Raw genomic sequence first — 16,085 nt, forward strand, 5'->3', positions numbered from 1 at the left:
CTTTGTGTTTTTTCAGACTAAATTTTTGACCGACTCAGATTTCCTCCAAATTCACGTTGTTGATTAAGGAGGTCCTGACTTACACAGGGGTGTGATTATTTTCAGCCTATCTCATCCCAAAGCTGGGATATGATAATTATACTGTTATACATTTTAGGGACTAGACAAGGTCCCTTTATCTCAGCTTTGGGAAGAGGTAGAGCGAAAATAACCACACCACTGTTATTGTCAGGACCACTAAGACACACCGTGTGAGCTTGATGAAGATCTGAAGTCACATTTTCACCCAAAAAAATACTAAGGGGTACCCCTTTGTGTTTTTTCAGACTATATTTTTGACCGACTCAGATTTCCTCCAAATTCACGTTGTTGATTAAGGAGTTCCTGACTTACACAGGGGTGTGATTATTTTCAGCCTATCTCATCCCAAAGCTGGGATATGATAATTATACTGTTATACATTTTAGGGACTAGACAAGGTCCCTTTATCTCAGCTTTGGGAAGTGGTAGAGCAAAAATAACCACACCACTGTTATTGTCAGGACCTCCAAGACACACTGTATGAGTTTGAAGAAGATCTGAAGAGGTCACACTTTTCACCCAAAAAAATACTAAGGGGTACCCCTTTGTGTTTTTTTAGAGTAAACTTTTGACCGACTCAGATTTCCTCCAAATTCACGTTGTTGATTAAGGAGGCCCTAACTTACTCAGGGGTGTGATTATTTTCAGCCTATCTCATCCCAAAGCTGGGATATGATAATTATACTGTTATACATTTTAGGGACTAGACAAGGTACCTATATCTCAGCTTTGGGAAGTGGTAGAGCGAAAATAACCACACCACTGTTATTGTCAGGACATCCAAGACACACTGTGTGAGTTTGATGAAGATCTGAAGTCACATTTTCACCCAAAAAAATACTAAGGGGTACCCCTTTGTGTTTTTTCAGACTAAATTTTTGACCGACTCAGATTTCCTCCAAATTCACGTTGTTGATTAAGGAGGCCCTAACTTACTCAGGGGTGTGATTATTTTTAGCCTATCTCATCCCAAAGCTGGGATATAATAATTATACTGTTATACATTTTTTAGACTAAAAGAGGTCCCCATATCTCAGCTTTGGGAAGTGGTAGAGCGAAAATAATCACACCACTGTTATTGTCAGGACCTCCAAGACACACTGTGTGAGCTTGATGAAGATCTGAGTGGGTCACGTTTTTCACCCAAAAAAATACTAAGGGGTACCCCTTTGTGTTTTTTTAGAGTAAACTTTTGACCGACTCAGATTTCCTCCAAATTCACGTTGTTGATTAAGGAGGCCCTAACTTACTCAGGGGTGTGATTATTTTCAGCCTATCTCATCCCAAAGCTGAGATATGAGAACTGACGTAACTGGGATTTTCTCTCAGGAGGTTTATTTGTGTTGAATATATTGCAATGTGAGGCTTCATCTGACATCCCTATGTCTCACATAATATACCTTTTTAATTTATTAGAACTGAGACCCCCTGGCCAAATACAAATGCAATGTAGGATATATTGGACTGAACAGGCTTTTCTGATCACAGCCCTCTACTCATGTGTTTACCCAGCTTCACTGGAAATAGGAATCCCATCTTGATATATGCAGCTATATGCACTAGAAGAGGTCCCCATATCTCAGCTTTGGGAAGTGGTAGAGCGAAAATAACCACACCACTGTTATTGTCAGGACCTCCAAGACACACTGTATGAGTTTGAAGAAGATCTGAAGAGGTCACATTTTTCACCCAAAAAAATACTAAGGGGTACCCCTTTGTGTTTTTTTAGAGTAAACTCTTGACCGACTCAGATTTCCTCCAAATTCACGTTGTTGATTAAGGAGGCCCTAACTTACACAGGGGTGTGATTAATTTTAGCCTATCTCACCCCAAAGCTGGGGTATGATAATTATACTGTTATACATTTTAGGGACTAGAAGAGGTCCCCATATCTCAGCTTTGGGAAGTGGTACAGCGAAAATAACCACACCACTTTCCTTGCCAGGACCCCCCTGACACACGGTGTGAGTTTGATGAAGATCTGAGTGGGTCACGTTTTTCACCCAAAAAAATACTAAGGGTACCTTTGTGTTTTTTCAAACTAAATTTTTGACCGACTCAGATTTCCTCCAAATTCACGTTGTTGATTAAGGAGGCCCTAACTTACTCAGGGGTGTGATTATTTTCAGCCTATCTCATCCCAAAGCTGAGATATGAGAACTGACGAAACTGGGATTTTCTCTCAATAGATTTATTGGTTTTGAATATATTGCAATGTGAGGCTTCATCTGACATCCCTATGTCTCACATAATATACCTTTTTAATTTATTAGAACTGAGACCCCCTGGCCAAATACAAATGCAATGTAGGATATATTGGACTGAACAGGCTTTTCTGATCACAGCCCTCTACTCATGTGTTTACCCAGCTTCACTGGAAATAGGAATCCCATCTTGATATATGCAGCTATATGGACTAGAAGAGGTCCCCATATCTCAGCTTTGGGAAGTGGTAGAGCGAAAATAACCACACCACTGTTATTGTCAGGACCTCCAAGACACACTGTGTGAGCTTGATGAAGATCTGAGTGGGTCACGTTTTTCACCCAAAAAAATACTAAGGGGTACCCCTTTGTGTTTTTTCAGACTAAATTTTTGACCGACTCAGATTTCCTCCAAATTCACGTTGTTGATTAAGGAGGTCCTGACTTACACAGGGGTGTGATTATTTTCAGCCTATCTCATCCCAAAGCTGGGATATGATAATTATACTGTTATACATTTTAGGGACTAGACAAGGTCCCTTTATCTCAGCTTTGGGAAGAGGTAGAGCGAAAATAACCACACCACTGTTATTGTCAGGACATCCAAGACACACTGTGTGAGTTTGATGAAGATCTGAAGTCACATTTTCACCCAAAAAAATACTAAGGGGTACCCCTTTGTGTCTTTCAGACTAAATTTTTGACCGACTCAGATTTCCTCCAAATTCACGTTGTTGATTAAGGAGGCCCTAACTTACTCAGGGGTGTGATTATTTTCAGCCTATCTCATCCCAAAGCTGGGATATGATAATTATACTGTTATACATTTTATGGACTAAAAGAGGTCCCCATATCTCAGCTTTGGGAAGTGGTAGAGCGAAAATAACCACACCACTTTCCTTGACAGGACCTCCCTGACACACGGTGCGAGTTTGAAGAAGATCTGAAGAGGTCACATTTTTCACCCAAAAAAATACTAAGGGGTACCCCTTTGTGTTTTTTTAGAGTAAACTTTTGACCGACTCAAATTTCCTCCAAATTCACGTTGTTGATTAAGGAGGCCCTAACTTACTCAGGGGTGTGATTATTTTCAGCCTATCTCATCCCAAAGCTGGGATATGATAATTATACTGTTATACATTTTAGGGACTAGACAAGGTACCTATATCTCAGCTTTGGGAAGTGGTAGAGCGAAAATAACCACACCACTTTTATTGTCAGGACCTCCAAGACACACTGTATGAGTTTGAAGAAGATCTGAAGAGGTCACATTTTTCACCCAAAAAAATACTAAGGGGTACCCCTTTGTGTTTTTTTAAAGTAAACTTTTGACCGACTCAGATTTCTTCCAAATTCACGTTGTTGATTAAGGAGGCCATAACTTACACAGGGGTGTGATTATTTTCCGCCTATCTCACCCCAAAGCTGGGATATGATAATTATACTGTTATACATTTTATGGACTAGAAGAGGTCCCCATATCTCAGCTTTGGGAAGTGGTAGAGTGAAAATAACCACACCACTTTCCTTGCCAGGACCCCCCTGACACACGGTGTGAGTTTGAAGAAGATCTGAAGAGGTCACATTTTTCACCCCAAAAAATACTAAGGGGAACCCTTTGGTGTTTTTTCAGACAAAATTTTTGACCATCTCAGATTTCCTCCAAATTCACGTTGTTGATTAAGGAGGCCCTGGCTTACACAGGGGTGTGATTATTTTCAGCCTATCTCATCCCAAAGCTGGGATATGATACATATACTGTTATACATTTTATGGACTAGACAAGGTACCTATATCTCAGCTTTGGGAAGTGGTAGAGCGAAAATAACCACACCACTTTCCTTGCCAGGACCCCCCTGACACACGGTGTGAGTTTGAAGAAGATCTGAAGAGGTCACATTTTTCACCCAAAAAAATACTAAGGGGAACCCTTTTGTGTTTTTTCAGACAAAATTTTTGACCATCTCAGATTTCCTCCAAATTCACGTTGTTGATTAAGGAGGTCCTGACTTACACATGGGTGTGATTATTTTTAGCCTATCTCAACCCAAAGCTGAGATATGAGAACTGACGTAACTGGGATTTTCTCTCAGTAGGTTTATTTGTGTTGAATATATTGCAATGTGAGGCTTCATCTGACATCCCTATGTCTCACGTATTATACCTTCTTTATTTATTAGAACTGAGACCCCCTGGCCAAATACAAATTCAATGTAGGATATATTGGACTGAGCAGGCTTTTCTGATCACAGCCCTCTACTCATGTGTTTACCCAGCTTCACTGGAAATAGGAATCCCATCTTGATATATGCAGCTATATGCACTAGAAGAGGTCCCCATATCTCAGCTTTGGGAAGTGGTAGAGCGAAAATAACCACACCACTGTTATTGTCAGGACATCCAAGACACACTGTGTGAGTTTGATGAAGATCTGAAGTCACATTTTCACCCAAAAAAATACTAAGGGGTACCCCTTTGTGTTTTTTCAAACTAAATTTTTGACCGACTCAGATTTCCTCCAAATTCACGTTGTTGATTAAGGAGGCCCTAACTTACACATGGGTGTGATTATTTTCTGCCTATCTCACCCCAAAGCTGGGATATGATAATTATACTGTTATACATTTTGTGGACTATAAGATGTCCCCATATCTCAGCTTTGGGAAGTGGTAGAGCGAAAATAACCACACCACTTTCCTTGCCAGGACCCCCCTTACACACGTTGTGAGTTTGAAGAAGAACTGAAGAGGTCACATTTTTCACCCAAAAAATACTAAGGGGAACCCCTTTGTGTTTTTTCAGACAAAATTTTTGACCATCTCAGATTTCCTCCAAATTCACGTTGTTGATTAAGAAGGCCCTGGCTTACACAGGGGTGTGATTATTTTCAGCCTATCTCATCCCAAAGCTGGGATATGATAATCATACTGTTATACATTTTAGGGACTAGACAAGGTACCTATATCTCAGCTTTGGGAAGTGGTAGAGCGAAACTAACCACACCACTGTTTTTGTCAGGACCTCCAAGACACACTGTATGAGTTTGAAGAAGATCTGAAGAGGTCACATTTTTCACCCAAAAAAATACTAAGGGGTACCCCTTTGTGTTTTTTTAGAGTAAACTTTTGACCAACTCATATTTCCTCCAAATTCACGTTGTTGATTAAGGAGGCCCTAACTTACACAGGGGTGTGATTAATTTTAGCCTATCTCACCCCAAAGCTGGGGTATGATAATTATACTGTTATACATTTTAGGGACTAGAAGAGGTCTCCATATCTCAGCTTTGGGAAGTGGTAGAGCGAAAATAACCACACCACTTTCCTTGCCAGGACCCCCCTGACACACGGTGTGAGTTTGAAGAAGATCTGAAGAGGTCACATTTTTCACCCAAAAAAATACTAAGGGGTACCCCTTTGTGTTTTTTTAGAGTAAACTTTTGACCGACTCAGATTTCCTCCAAATTCACGTTGTTGATTAAGGAGGCCCTAACTTACTCAGGGGTGTGATTATTTTCAGCCTATCTCATCCCAAAGCTGGGATATGATAATTATACTGTTATACATTTTAGGGACTAGACAAGGTACCTATATCTCAGCTTTGGGAAGTGGTAGAGCGAAAATAACCACACCACTGTTATTGTCAGGACCTCCAAGACACACTGTGTGAGCTTGATGAAGATCTGAGTGGGTCACGTTTTTCACCCAAAAAAATACTAAGGGGTACCCCTTTGTGTTTTTTCAGACTAAATTTTTGACCGACTCAGATTTCCTCCAAATTCACGTTGTTGATTAAGGAGGTCCTGACTTACACAGGGGTGTGATTATTTTCAGCCTATCTCATCCCAAAGCTGGGATATGATAATTATACTGTTATACATTTTAGGGACTAGACAAGGTCCCTTTATCTCAGCTTTGGGAAGAGGTAGAGCGAAAATAACCACACCACTGTTATTGTCAGGACCACTAAGACACACTGTATGAGTTTGAAGAAGATCTGAAGAGGTCACATTTTTCACCCCAAAAAATACTAAGGGGTACCCCTTTGTGTTTTTTTAAAGTAAACTTTTGACCGACTCAGATTTCTTCCAAATTCACGTTGTTGATTAAGGAGGCCATAACTTACACAGGGGTGTGATTATTTTCCGCCTATCTCACCCCAAAGCTGGGATATGATAATTATACTGTTATACATTTTATGGACTAGAAGAGGTCCCCATATCTCAGCTTTGGGAAGTGGTAGAGTGAAAATAACCACACCACTTTCCTTGCCAGGACCCCCCTGACACACGGTGTGAGTTTGAAGAAGATCTTAAGAGGTCACATTTTTCACCCCAAAAAATACTAAGGGGAACCCTTTGGTGTTTTTTCAGACAAAATTTTTGACCATCTCAGATTTCCTCCAAATTCACGTTGTTGATTAAGGAGGCCCTGGCTTACACAGGGGTGTGATTATTTTCAGCCTATCTCATCCCAAAGCTGGGATATGATACATATACTGTTATACATTTTATGGACTAGACAAGGTACCTATATCTCAGCTTTGGGAAGTGGTAGAGCGAAAATAACCACACCACTTTCCTTGCCAGGACCCCCCTGACACACGGTGTGAGTTTGAAGAAGATCTGAAGAGGTCACATTTTTCACCCAAAAAAATACTAAGGGGAACCCTTTTGTGTTTTTTCAGACAAAATTTTTGACCATCTCAGATTTCCTCCAAATTCACGTTGTTGATTAAGGAGGTCCTGACTTACACATGGGTGTGATTATTTTTAGCCTATCTCAACCCAAAGCTGAGATATGAGAACTGACGTAACTGGGATTTTCTCTCAGTAGGTTTATTTGTGTTGAATATATTGCAATGTGAGGCTTCATCTGACATCCCTATGTCTCACGTGTTATACCTTCTTTATTTATTAGAACTGAGACCCCCTGGCCAAATACAAATTCAATGTAGGATATATTGGACTGAGCAGGCTTTTCTGATCACAGCCCTCTACTCATGTGTTTACCCAGCTTCACTGGAAATAGGAATCCCATCTTGATATATGCAGCTAAATGCACTAGAAGAGGTCCCCATATCTCAGCTTTGGGAAGTGGTAGAGCGAAAATAACCACACCACTGTTATTGTCAGGACATCCAAGACACACTGTGTGAGTTTGATGAAGATCTGAAGTCACATTTTCACCCAAAAAAATACTAAGGGGTACCCCTTTGTGTTTTTTCAAACTAAATTTTTGACCGACTCAGATTTCCTCCAAATTCACGTTGTTGATTAAGGAGGCCCTAACTTACACATGGGTGTGATTATTTTCTGCCTATCTCACCCCAAAGCTGGGATATGATAATTATACTGTTATACATTTTATGGACTATAAGATGTCCCCATATCTCAGCTTTGGGAAGTGGTAGAGCGAAAATAACCACACCACTTTCCTTGCCAGGACCCCCCTTACACACGTTGTGAGTTTGAAGAAGAACTGAAGAGGTCACATTTTTCACCCAAAAAATACTAAGGGGAACCCCTTTGTGTTTTTTCAGACAAAATTTTTGACCATCTCAGATTTCCTCCAAATTCACGTTGTTGATTAAGGAGGCCCTGGCTTACACAGGGGTGTGATTATTTTCAGCCTATCTCATCCCAAAGCTGGGATATGATAATCATACTGTTATACATTTTAGGGACTAGACAAGGTACCTATATCTCAGCTTTGGGAAGTGGTAGAGCGAAAATAACCACACCACTGTTATTGTCAGGACCTCCAAGACACACTGTATGAGTTTGAAGAAGATCTGAAGAGGTCACATTTTTCACCCAAAAAAATACTAAGGGGTACCCCTTTGTGTTTTTTTAGAGTAAACTCTTGACCGACTCAGATTTCCTCCAAATTCACGTTGTTGATTAAGGAGGCCCTAACTTACACAGGGGTGTGATTAATTTTAGCCTATCTCACCCCAAAGCTGGGGTATGATAATTATACTGTTATACATTTTAGGGACTAGAAGAGGTCCCCATATCTCAGCTTTGGGAAGTGGTAGAGCGAAAATAACCACACCACTTTCCTTGCCAGGACCCCCCTGACACACGGTGTGAGTTTGATGAAGATCTGAGTGGGTCACGTTTTTCACCCAAAAAAATACTAAGGGTACCTTTGTGTTTTTTCAAACTAAATTTTTGACCGACTCAGATTTCCTCCAAATTCACGTTGTTGATTAAGGAGGCCCTAACTTACTCAGGGGTGTGATTATTTTCAGCCTATCTCATCCCAAAGCTGAGATATGAGAACTGACGAAACTGGGATTTTCTCTCAATAGATTTATTGGTGTTGAATATATTGCAATGTGAGGCTTCATCTGACATCCCTATGTCTCACATAATATACCTTTTTAATTTATTAGAACTGAGACCCCCTGGCCAAATACAAATGCAATGTAGGATATATTGGACTGAACAGGCTTTTCTGATCACAGCCCTCTACTCATGTGTTTACCCAGCTTCACTGGAAATAGGAATCCCATCTTGATATATGCAGCTATATGGACTAGAAGAGGTCCCCATATCTCAGCTTTGGGAAGTGGTAGAGCGAAAATAACCACACCACTGTTATTGTCAGGACCTCCAAGACACACTGTGTGAGCTTGATGAAGATCTGAGTGGGTCACGTTTTTCACCCAAAAAAATACTAAGGGGTACCCCTTTGTGTTTTTTCAGACTAAATTTTTGACCGACTCAGATTTCCTCCAAATTCACGTTGTTGATTAAGGAGGTCCTGACTTACACAGGGGTGTGATTATTTTCAGCCTATCTCATCCCAAAGCTGGGATATGATAATTATACTGTTATACATTTTAGGGACTAGACAAGGTCCCTTTATCTCAGCTTTGGGAAGTGGTAGAGCGAAAATAACCACACCACTGTTATTGTCAGGACATCCAAGACACACTGTGTGAGTTTGATGAAGATCTGAAGTCACATTTTCACCCAAAAAAATACTAAGGGGTACCCCTTTGTGTCTTTCAGACTAAATTTTTGACCGACTCAGATTTCCTCCAAATTCACGTTGTTGATTAAGGAGGCCCTAACTTACTCAGGGGTGTGATTATTTTCAGCCTATCTCATCCCAAAGCTGGGATATGATAATTATACTGTTATACATTTTATGGACTAAAAGAGGTCCCCATATCTCAGCTTTGGGAAGTGGTAGAGCGAAAATAACCACACCACTTTCCTTGACAGGACCTCCCTGACACACGGTGCGAGTTTGAAGAAGATCTGAAGAGGTCACATTTTTCACCCAAAAAAATACTAAGGGGTACCCCTTTGTGTTTTTTTAGAGTAAACTTTTGACCGACTCAAATTTCCTCCAAATTCACGTTGTTGATTAAGGAGGCCCTAACTTACTCAGGGGTGTGATTATTTTCAGCCTATCTCATCCCAAAGCTGGGATATGATAATTATACTGTTATACATTTTAGGGACTAGACAAGGTACCTATATCTCAGCTTTGGGAAGTGGTAGAGCGAAAATAACCACACCACTTTTATTGTCAGGACCTCCAAGACACACTGTATGAGTTTGAAGAAGATCTGAAGAGGTCACATTTTTCACCCAAAAAAATACTAAGGGGTACCCCTTTGTGTTTTTTTAAAGTAAACTTTTGACCGACTCAGATTTCTTCCAAATTCACGTTGTTGATTAAGGAGGCCATAACTTACACAGGGGTGTGATTATTTTCCGCCTATCTCACCCCAAAGCTGGGATATGATAATTATACTGTTATACATTTTATGGACTAGAAGAGGTCCCCATATCTCAGCTTTGGGAAGTGGTAGAGTGAAAATAACCACACCACTTTCCTTGCCAGGACCCCCCTGACACACGGTGTGAGTTTGAAGAAGATCTGAAGAGGTCACATTTTTCACCCCAAAAAATACTAAGGGGAACCCTTTGGTGTTTTTTCAGAGAAAATTTTTGACCATCTCAGATTTTCTCCAAATTCACGTTGTTGATTAAGGAGGCCCTGGCTTACACAGGGGTGTGATTATTTTCAGCCTATCTCATCCCAAAGCTGGGATATGATACATATACTGTTATACATTTTATGGACTAGACAAGGTACCTATATCTCAGCTTTGGGAAGTGGTAGAGCGAAAATAACCACACCACTTTCCTTGCCAGGACCCCCCTGACACACGGTGTGAGTTTGAAGAAGATCTGAAGAGGTCACATTTTTCACCCAAAAAAATACTAAGGGGAACCCTTTTGTGTTTTTTCAGACAAAATTTTTGACCATCTCAGATTTCCTCCAAATTCACGTTGTTGATTAAGGAGGTCCTGACTTACACATGGGTGTGATTATTTTTAGCCATAATTATAATTATAATTTATAAATTATAAATTAATAAATTATAAATAATAAATTATAATTATATTGGTGTTGAATATACTGCAATGGTGAGGCTTCCTCTGACATCCCTGTTTTTGATATTACATGCTTCTGCATGTCCTGGACCTGCAAAATAAGTTTGGCCAGGACTCATCACCGTGTCTACATCAGCCACTGGTCAAAAACCTTCCACCACAGAACAACAGAAATAGACCTGAATTTACCTGGTCTTTCACACCGCTGTAAAAACACATGGAAAAATGCGGTAAAATTAACCTGTTTAATAGAAACATTGTGTAGTCAATTGAAGCTGATTATTTTTGAGTAAATGAGAAAACATTGAGATTTTAACGTATGCACCGCTGAAGCCCCACAGCCACAACACTGACCACTAGGGCTCTCCCTTCTATAGAAACACAATATGGTCAGCTGTGTTTCATCTTTGATTTTAGAATTTGAGCTAAAGAAAGACAGTGTGTAAATCACATGTAAAGTGCAGTCCCTGGGGGTAGGGGTCTGTCTCTGGATTCAATAAACACACAAAAATACATTTATTTTAATGTTTATTTTGCAAAATCAGATTTCACTATGCGGTCAGCACACAAGCTCCTCCCACGCCTTTGATCTTCTCCTCCGCCCTCCGGCTGAAGAACTTGGCTTTTACGATGACCGGCTGCTTGGGCAGTTTGCCTTTGCCGAGAACTTTGAAGTAGCCCTGAAACAGACCGGGACATAGGGTTAGAACTCGTTCAGAACCGGACACAATACAGAGTTGAGAGCCCAGCGCCTGTCAGATGCATTTCTTAATTTCAGTCTCTACATTATTTATATAAACATTATAAAACACACAAACTGCTAAACATCAAATATAAACCTCCTGGCCTTGTCAATAAGAATATTCAATCATTGTCTGTAGCTCTTATCCAGTTCAGAATCACTGGGCACAAGGCAGGTACACACCCTGGAGGGGGCAATATGAATATAACTAAGAGTGCCAAACTGATGGCAGCGTCTTAACGTATTGAAACACTGAACTGTGCTCACTAAATAGTTACTGAAACATTGTGATATTCTTACACTCAATTACTGTCCAGCCCTAAACAGCTCTGCTCCGATTAAAGTCTAAACACAACCCTAGCACTTCAGCCCCGTCTCTTTCCCTCTGTGAATAAACAGGTCTGAGGTTAAAGCTCTGGTGGAGAGTCAGATTTACAAACCTATGTTGGTTTAGTTGTTGTTAGCTTATGTATCCATCACAAAACACAGGCTATGGTTTTATCTGTTTCTCTGCTGCTATGTGTACTCCGTGCCCTCAGGGGAACAGAGATAGACACCCCCCCACACACTCACAGCGCGAACGACGTCGATGACCGGCGCCGGACCGTCTGCCTTCTGGGCGTGGTTCACTCTGGTCTGCTCGCTCACCAGCGTCCACAGCTTGTCCAGGTTGATGGTGGGACAGTAGACCGTGTTCCGCTTCAAGTGGTAGTGCCTCATACCAACCTTCCCGAAGTAACCAGGGTGGCTGGAAGAGAGAAGTGAGAATCAGAATCAGAACCACACAGATACAACGAATACAAACCCGAAACTGAGGAGCACCAATGCGCGCGCACACACAGAAGGAACTGCAGGGAATTTTATCTCAACTACAAAGAGCCGGGGCCACACTGCTCTCCTCTGAGGGCGCTTTCACGAGGTACACACTGCGCTGTGTTGCCGATGCCCTCAAAGTTCAACCAAATCATACCATGACTTACTTTCCAAAGCCCAGCCAATGAGACGGACTGAAGTGTATGACGTAACAAGCAGCGCCGTGGGATGTCAGTTACTGTAGATATGAATGAGAAAGTCATTCTTACAGTCTCCCAGTGCCCACACTTCTAGAACACCACTTTAAAAGTATATCACGACACAGTGAGGAAAATACAACAACTGCTTAAAAATCGCGCGCTGACGACACCAACACTGCTCGAAGCCGAGTGGAGCAAAGGTGTAGGACGTCTGTCATGTGAAAGCCCACTAAGTGGCCCACAGCTGCAGGTCTGAGGCTCAGGAGGGTTATTCAGGGGGTGCGCCCGTCCGTCCGAATTAAAAACAACAATTAAACACGAAAACAACAAACCAGGAGTCAGAGCTTAACATTTTCAATAAAACACAGAAGACAAAAGGTAACTGCCGACAAAAATGCAGCGCCAACCATTCAGGAGCTCATTCCCACACCAACTCACTGGACGTCAGGTCACTGCCAACCAACAACATCCAAGCATCCTTCACACTTCAGCACAGACCCCTGGAGCAGCCGCTTCTGTCGCTCACCTGAACACGGGTCAAGGGTTAAGAAAATAGACCGACTGCATCGCAGCTCCAGGGAAACTTACACTAAAAACAGTCACTGTCTTAAGACGTGAGGGTCCCCTCTTAGTCTCAAATCGTCTGTGTCTTTAGAGGCAAACTACTTGACCGTCACTTTCATTAGTGACCGCTTTCACCTTCTCATCAACTCCCCAAAGCTGCTTTGTCAGGTGCGCCCCCTTTTAGAGGTGTATTATATTCAGACGGATGGAATACAGAAAATTAACTTGCTCTAAATCATGGGCTGAGTGCAACGCTGGTAGATCATGCCTCATTTAAATATTCAGCCTCATATTAGCATAATTAGGTCCAAATATGAGTATTGCAAGCGTTAAATACTCTGTAGTGTTTACTGTTTATTTAAAACATCCACAAACAGTGCAGGGACTTGTAAAATCACTGAACTCTTATTGAAAAACTGAAAGGAGTGCTCCTGACCCTCTCCCACCGATCCAGACTTTATTCTGATTGGTGAACATCAAAGGTGTTGGGTATAAGGCCGGAGCCCAACACCAAATAAACCCCCCCCCCCCCCCCCCCACAAGGCTTTTAAACCCTGCGTCTAGGTTCAAAACGGTCCTCGCACTTCGCCCCGTTCAGGTTTAACACACTTCTCAAACGTCAAATGCAGCGCACCGCCCAGAAATGAGCTGTGTTTAAAACCAGAGCCATGAGCCGCTCAGCACCAGCCCGGACACGCACGTTCTCCTGAGGAAGGAAAGACCTCTGCTGTCCCTCACCTTCAGACCACACACTGGTTATTGTGTGTATCATTAGAGCACCGCGACAGAAAGAAGTGCTTTCCATTCCCACACCCAAAAAAATGCAGCATCCCTCTCAATACCACCTTAAAACACTGGTCCACACAGAACAGTTGGTGAACAGGAGCAGAAAGAAAGCAGGTATCGTCTGCTAAAGCTGCAAGAGCTGAGAAACCTGGCCTCAGACCTGTGTTCCACCTTAATGAAGCAGCAGTAGCATTCTAGTGTCTGGAAAACACTGCTTCACTTAAGGTGGAACAAGGTAAATACAGGAGTGAGCGCTCAGGACCAGTTCTACGAAGTTTAAGCCTTTTTTTTGGGTTTGGTTTCAGTTTATCCTCACAACTGAAGATCACCGCAGTGCCACCCTGAGGCCAGAAACCCCCAGACACAGCAAAGGAGGCCTTTGCAGAAAATCAGAAACCGACCGTAAGAGAATAAGTGTCTGCGCTGAAGGTGAACTCTACTTACTATTTGTCAAAGTTGATTCTGTGGTGGTGCATGCCTCCAGCATTACCTCGGCCTCCGGGGTGCTTTCTGTGCTTCCCTGTGAACACACAAACACACGGATGTTCAGGTCACACCAAATCAGACACAGCAACAGCTCAGAGGAAGGGCGAACGGAGGCCGGGTCCTGGGTCCATCAGTGAGAGTCTGAACCCAGGACCTGTCTCCGCTCGTCTTTCCTCTGACCAGTGCACTCTGAGAACGCCCCAACTCCCGCCAAACTAAACCCGGGGTCCTGGGACCAGAGGTTTAACACTTACCCACTCTGCCGTGGCCGTGGCTCACGTGCCCCCTGAGCTTCCGGGTCTTTCTGGTCTTGGTCGGCTGGGCAGAAAGAGAACCAGGGTTGACATGGTCAGTAACCCCCTCAAATATTCTACAATAAACAAATATTACTCCCCTGATAAACACCCAATAATCAAACTCCCCCAAAGACACCGTACAACTGATATAACACAATACTCCCTTAAGAACAGCCCACCACACAAACACTACAGTCTGCAACACTATTGCTCACAACCAATAAACACTAGTTCAGAAATGGCACATTATCGTCCATTGAAACACACTCTTACCCAACAACCGCGTAAATCTGATGGAGTTAAAGACTTAATTCAAAAATTCACAGACTCGAGTCCTACAAACTGTTTACAGATTAGCGCCAGTCTTCGAGTACAACTCTTCGTTCCACCTTAAACCGCGCAGACACGGCAGCACACTGAGGCGCCTCAACGTTAACAGCGAGAGCTTTTAAGGTGGAACAGTAAATTCGCTTAAGATACTGAAGAATCAACTTCCAAGAACTCTAAACACCTCACGTTCACAATAAACAGACTGTAACATGTGACTAATAAACACAAACTCACATCGACAGGCACAGAGACGGATACAAACACAGAAATAAACAGCGCCCGGTTGTGTGTCTCTCGCCGGAGCGGCCTCCACAGCGAGGACACACAACCTGCTCCAAAATGGTCCTTTACTCTCCTCAAACCCCGCCATTCGAACCCCGTAGCCCCCGGCGGCCACCGCGAGTCACACCGGTGAGGTTTATTGGTGTTTCTGTGGGGATTGGGGCTCGGATGGAGTAGGATTGTGAAGCTCGGATCACGGAGCGCAGAGAAACACTCACCATCTTCCAACAGCGGCGGAAAAGAGAGAGAGCGGTGCAAACCTCGCGAGGAAATCCGAGACCGGGACGCTCCGCCCAGGGTTGCCAGGTTGGAGATTTATGAGCCTGTGCGAATCCCTCCCAGACGTAAAAAAACGTCACTCACATTATTTAAACTCTCAGGAATTTAACAAAGTTTATATCCAATGTTCTTCTTCAGTTTATTTGTTTCTGAAAAACATTTTATTTACTGTAGCCTTCAAAGTAAATAAATGAAGGAATGATTGACTGAGGGCCACACAGTGGAGCAGCAGGTAGTGTCTCTGTCACAGCTCCAGGGTCCTGAAGGTTGTGGGTTCGAGTCCCGCTCCGGGTGACTGTCTGTGAGGAATGTGGTGTGTTCTCTCTGTGTCTGCGTGGGTTTCCTCCGGGTGACTGTCTGTGAGGAGTGTGGTGTGTTCTCCCTGTGTCTGCGTGGGTTTCCTCCGGGTGACTGTCTGTGAGGAGTGTGGTGTGTTCTCCCTGTGTCTGTTCGAGTCCCGCTCCGGGTGACTGTCTGTGAGGAGTATGGTGTGTTCTCTCTGTGTCTGCGTGGGTTTCCTCCGGGTGACTGTCTGTGAGGAGTGTGGTGTGTTCTCCCTGTGTCTGTGTGGGTTTCCTCCGGGTGACTGTCTGTGAGGAG

The 16,085-nt window shown here is 42.7% G+C and overlaps 1 protein-coding gene across 1 annotated transcript; it reads right to left on the reverse strand.

The window, feature by feature from the left end:
• Window positions 1–11,226: 11,226 nt before the first annotated feature.
• rpl27a (ribosomal protein L27a) lies at window positions 11,227–15,513 on the reverse strand. Its single transcript, XM_066649088.1, has 5 exons — window positions 15,425–15,513; window positions 14,553–14,616; window positions 14,257–14,332; window positions 12,023–12,197; window positions 11,227–11,387 (listed from the first exon to the last, which is right to left on the reverse strand). The coding sequence occupies exons 1-5, from the start codon at window positions 15,425–15,427 to the stop codon at window positions 11,259–11,261; spliced, it is 447 nt and encodes a 148-aa protein (XP_066505185.1). The 5' UTR covers window positions 15,428–15,513; the 3' UTR covers window positions 11,227–11,258.
• Window positions 15,514–16,085: the final 572 nt, after the last annotated feature.

This window comes from Hoplias malabaricus, chromosome 17 (genome assembly GCF_029633855.1).
Source record: "Hoplias malabaricus isolate fHopMal1 chromosome 17, fHopMal1.hap1, whole genome shotgun sequence".
In the NCBI taxonomy this organism is placed as follows: Eukaryota; Metazoa; Chordata; class Actinopteri; order Characiformes; family Erythrinidae; genus Hoplias; species Hoplias malabaricus.

Coding starts and splice junctions, on each gene's coding strand:
- rpl27a (XM_066649088.1), bottom strand. Junction 14,333..14,552: donor CCACGGCCACGGCAGAGTGG/GTAAGTGTTAAA, acceptor GTGTGTTCACAG/GGAAGCACAGAAAGCACCCC. Junction 11,388..12,022: donor TCATCGACGTCGTTCGCGCT/GTGAGTGTGTGG, acceptor GGTCTGTTTCAG/GGCTACTTCAAAGTTCTCGG.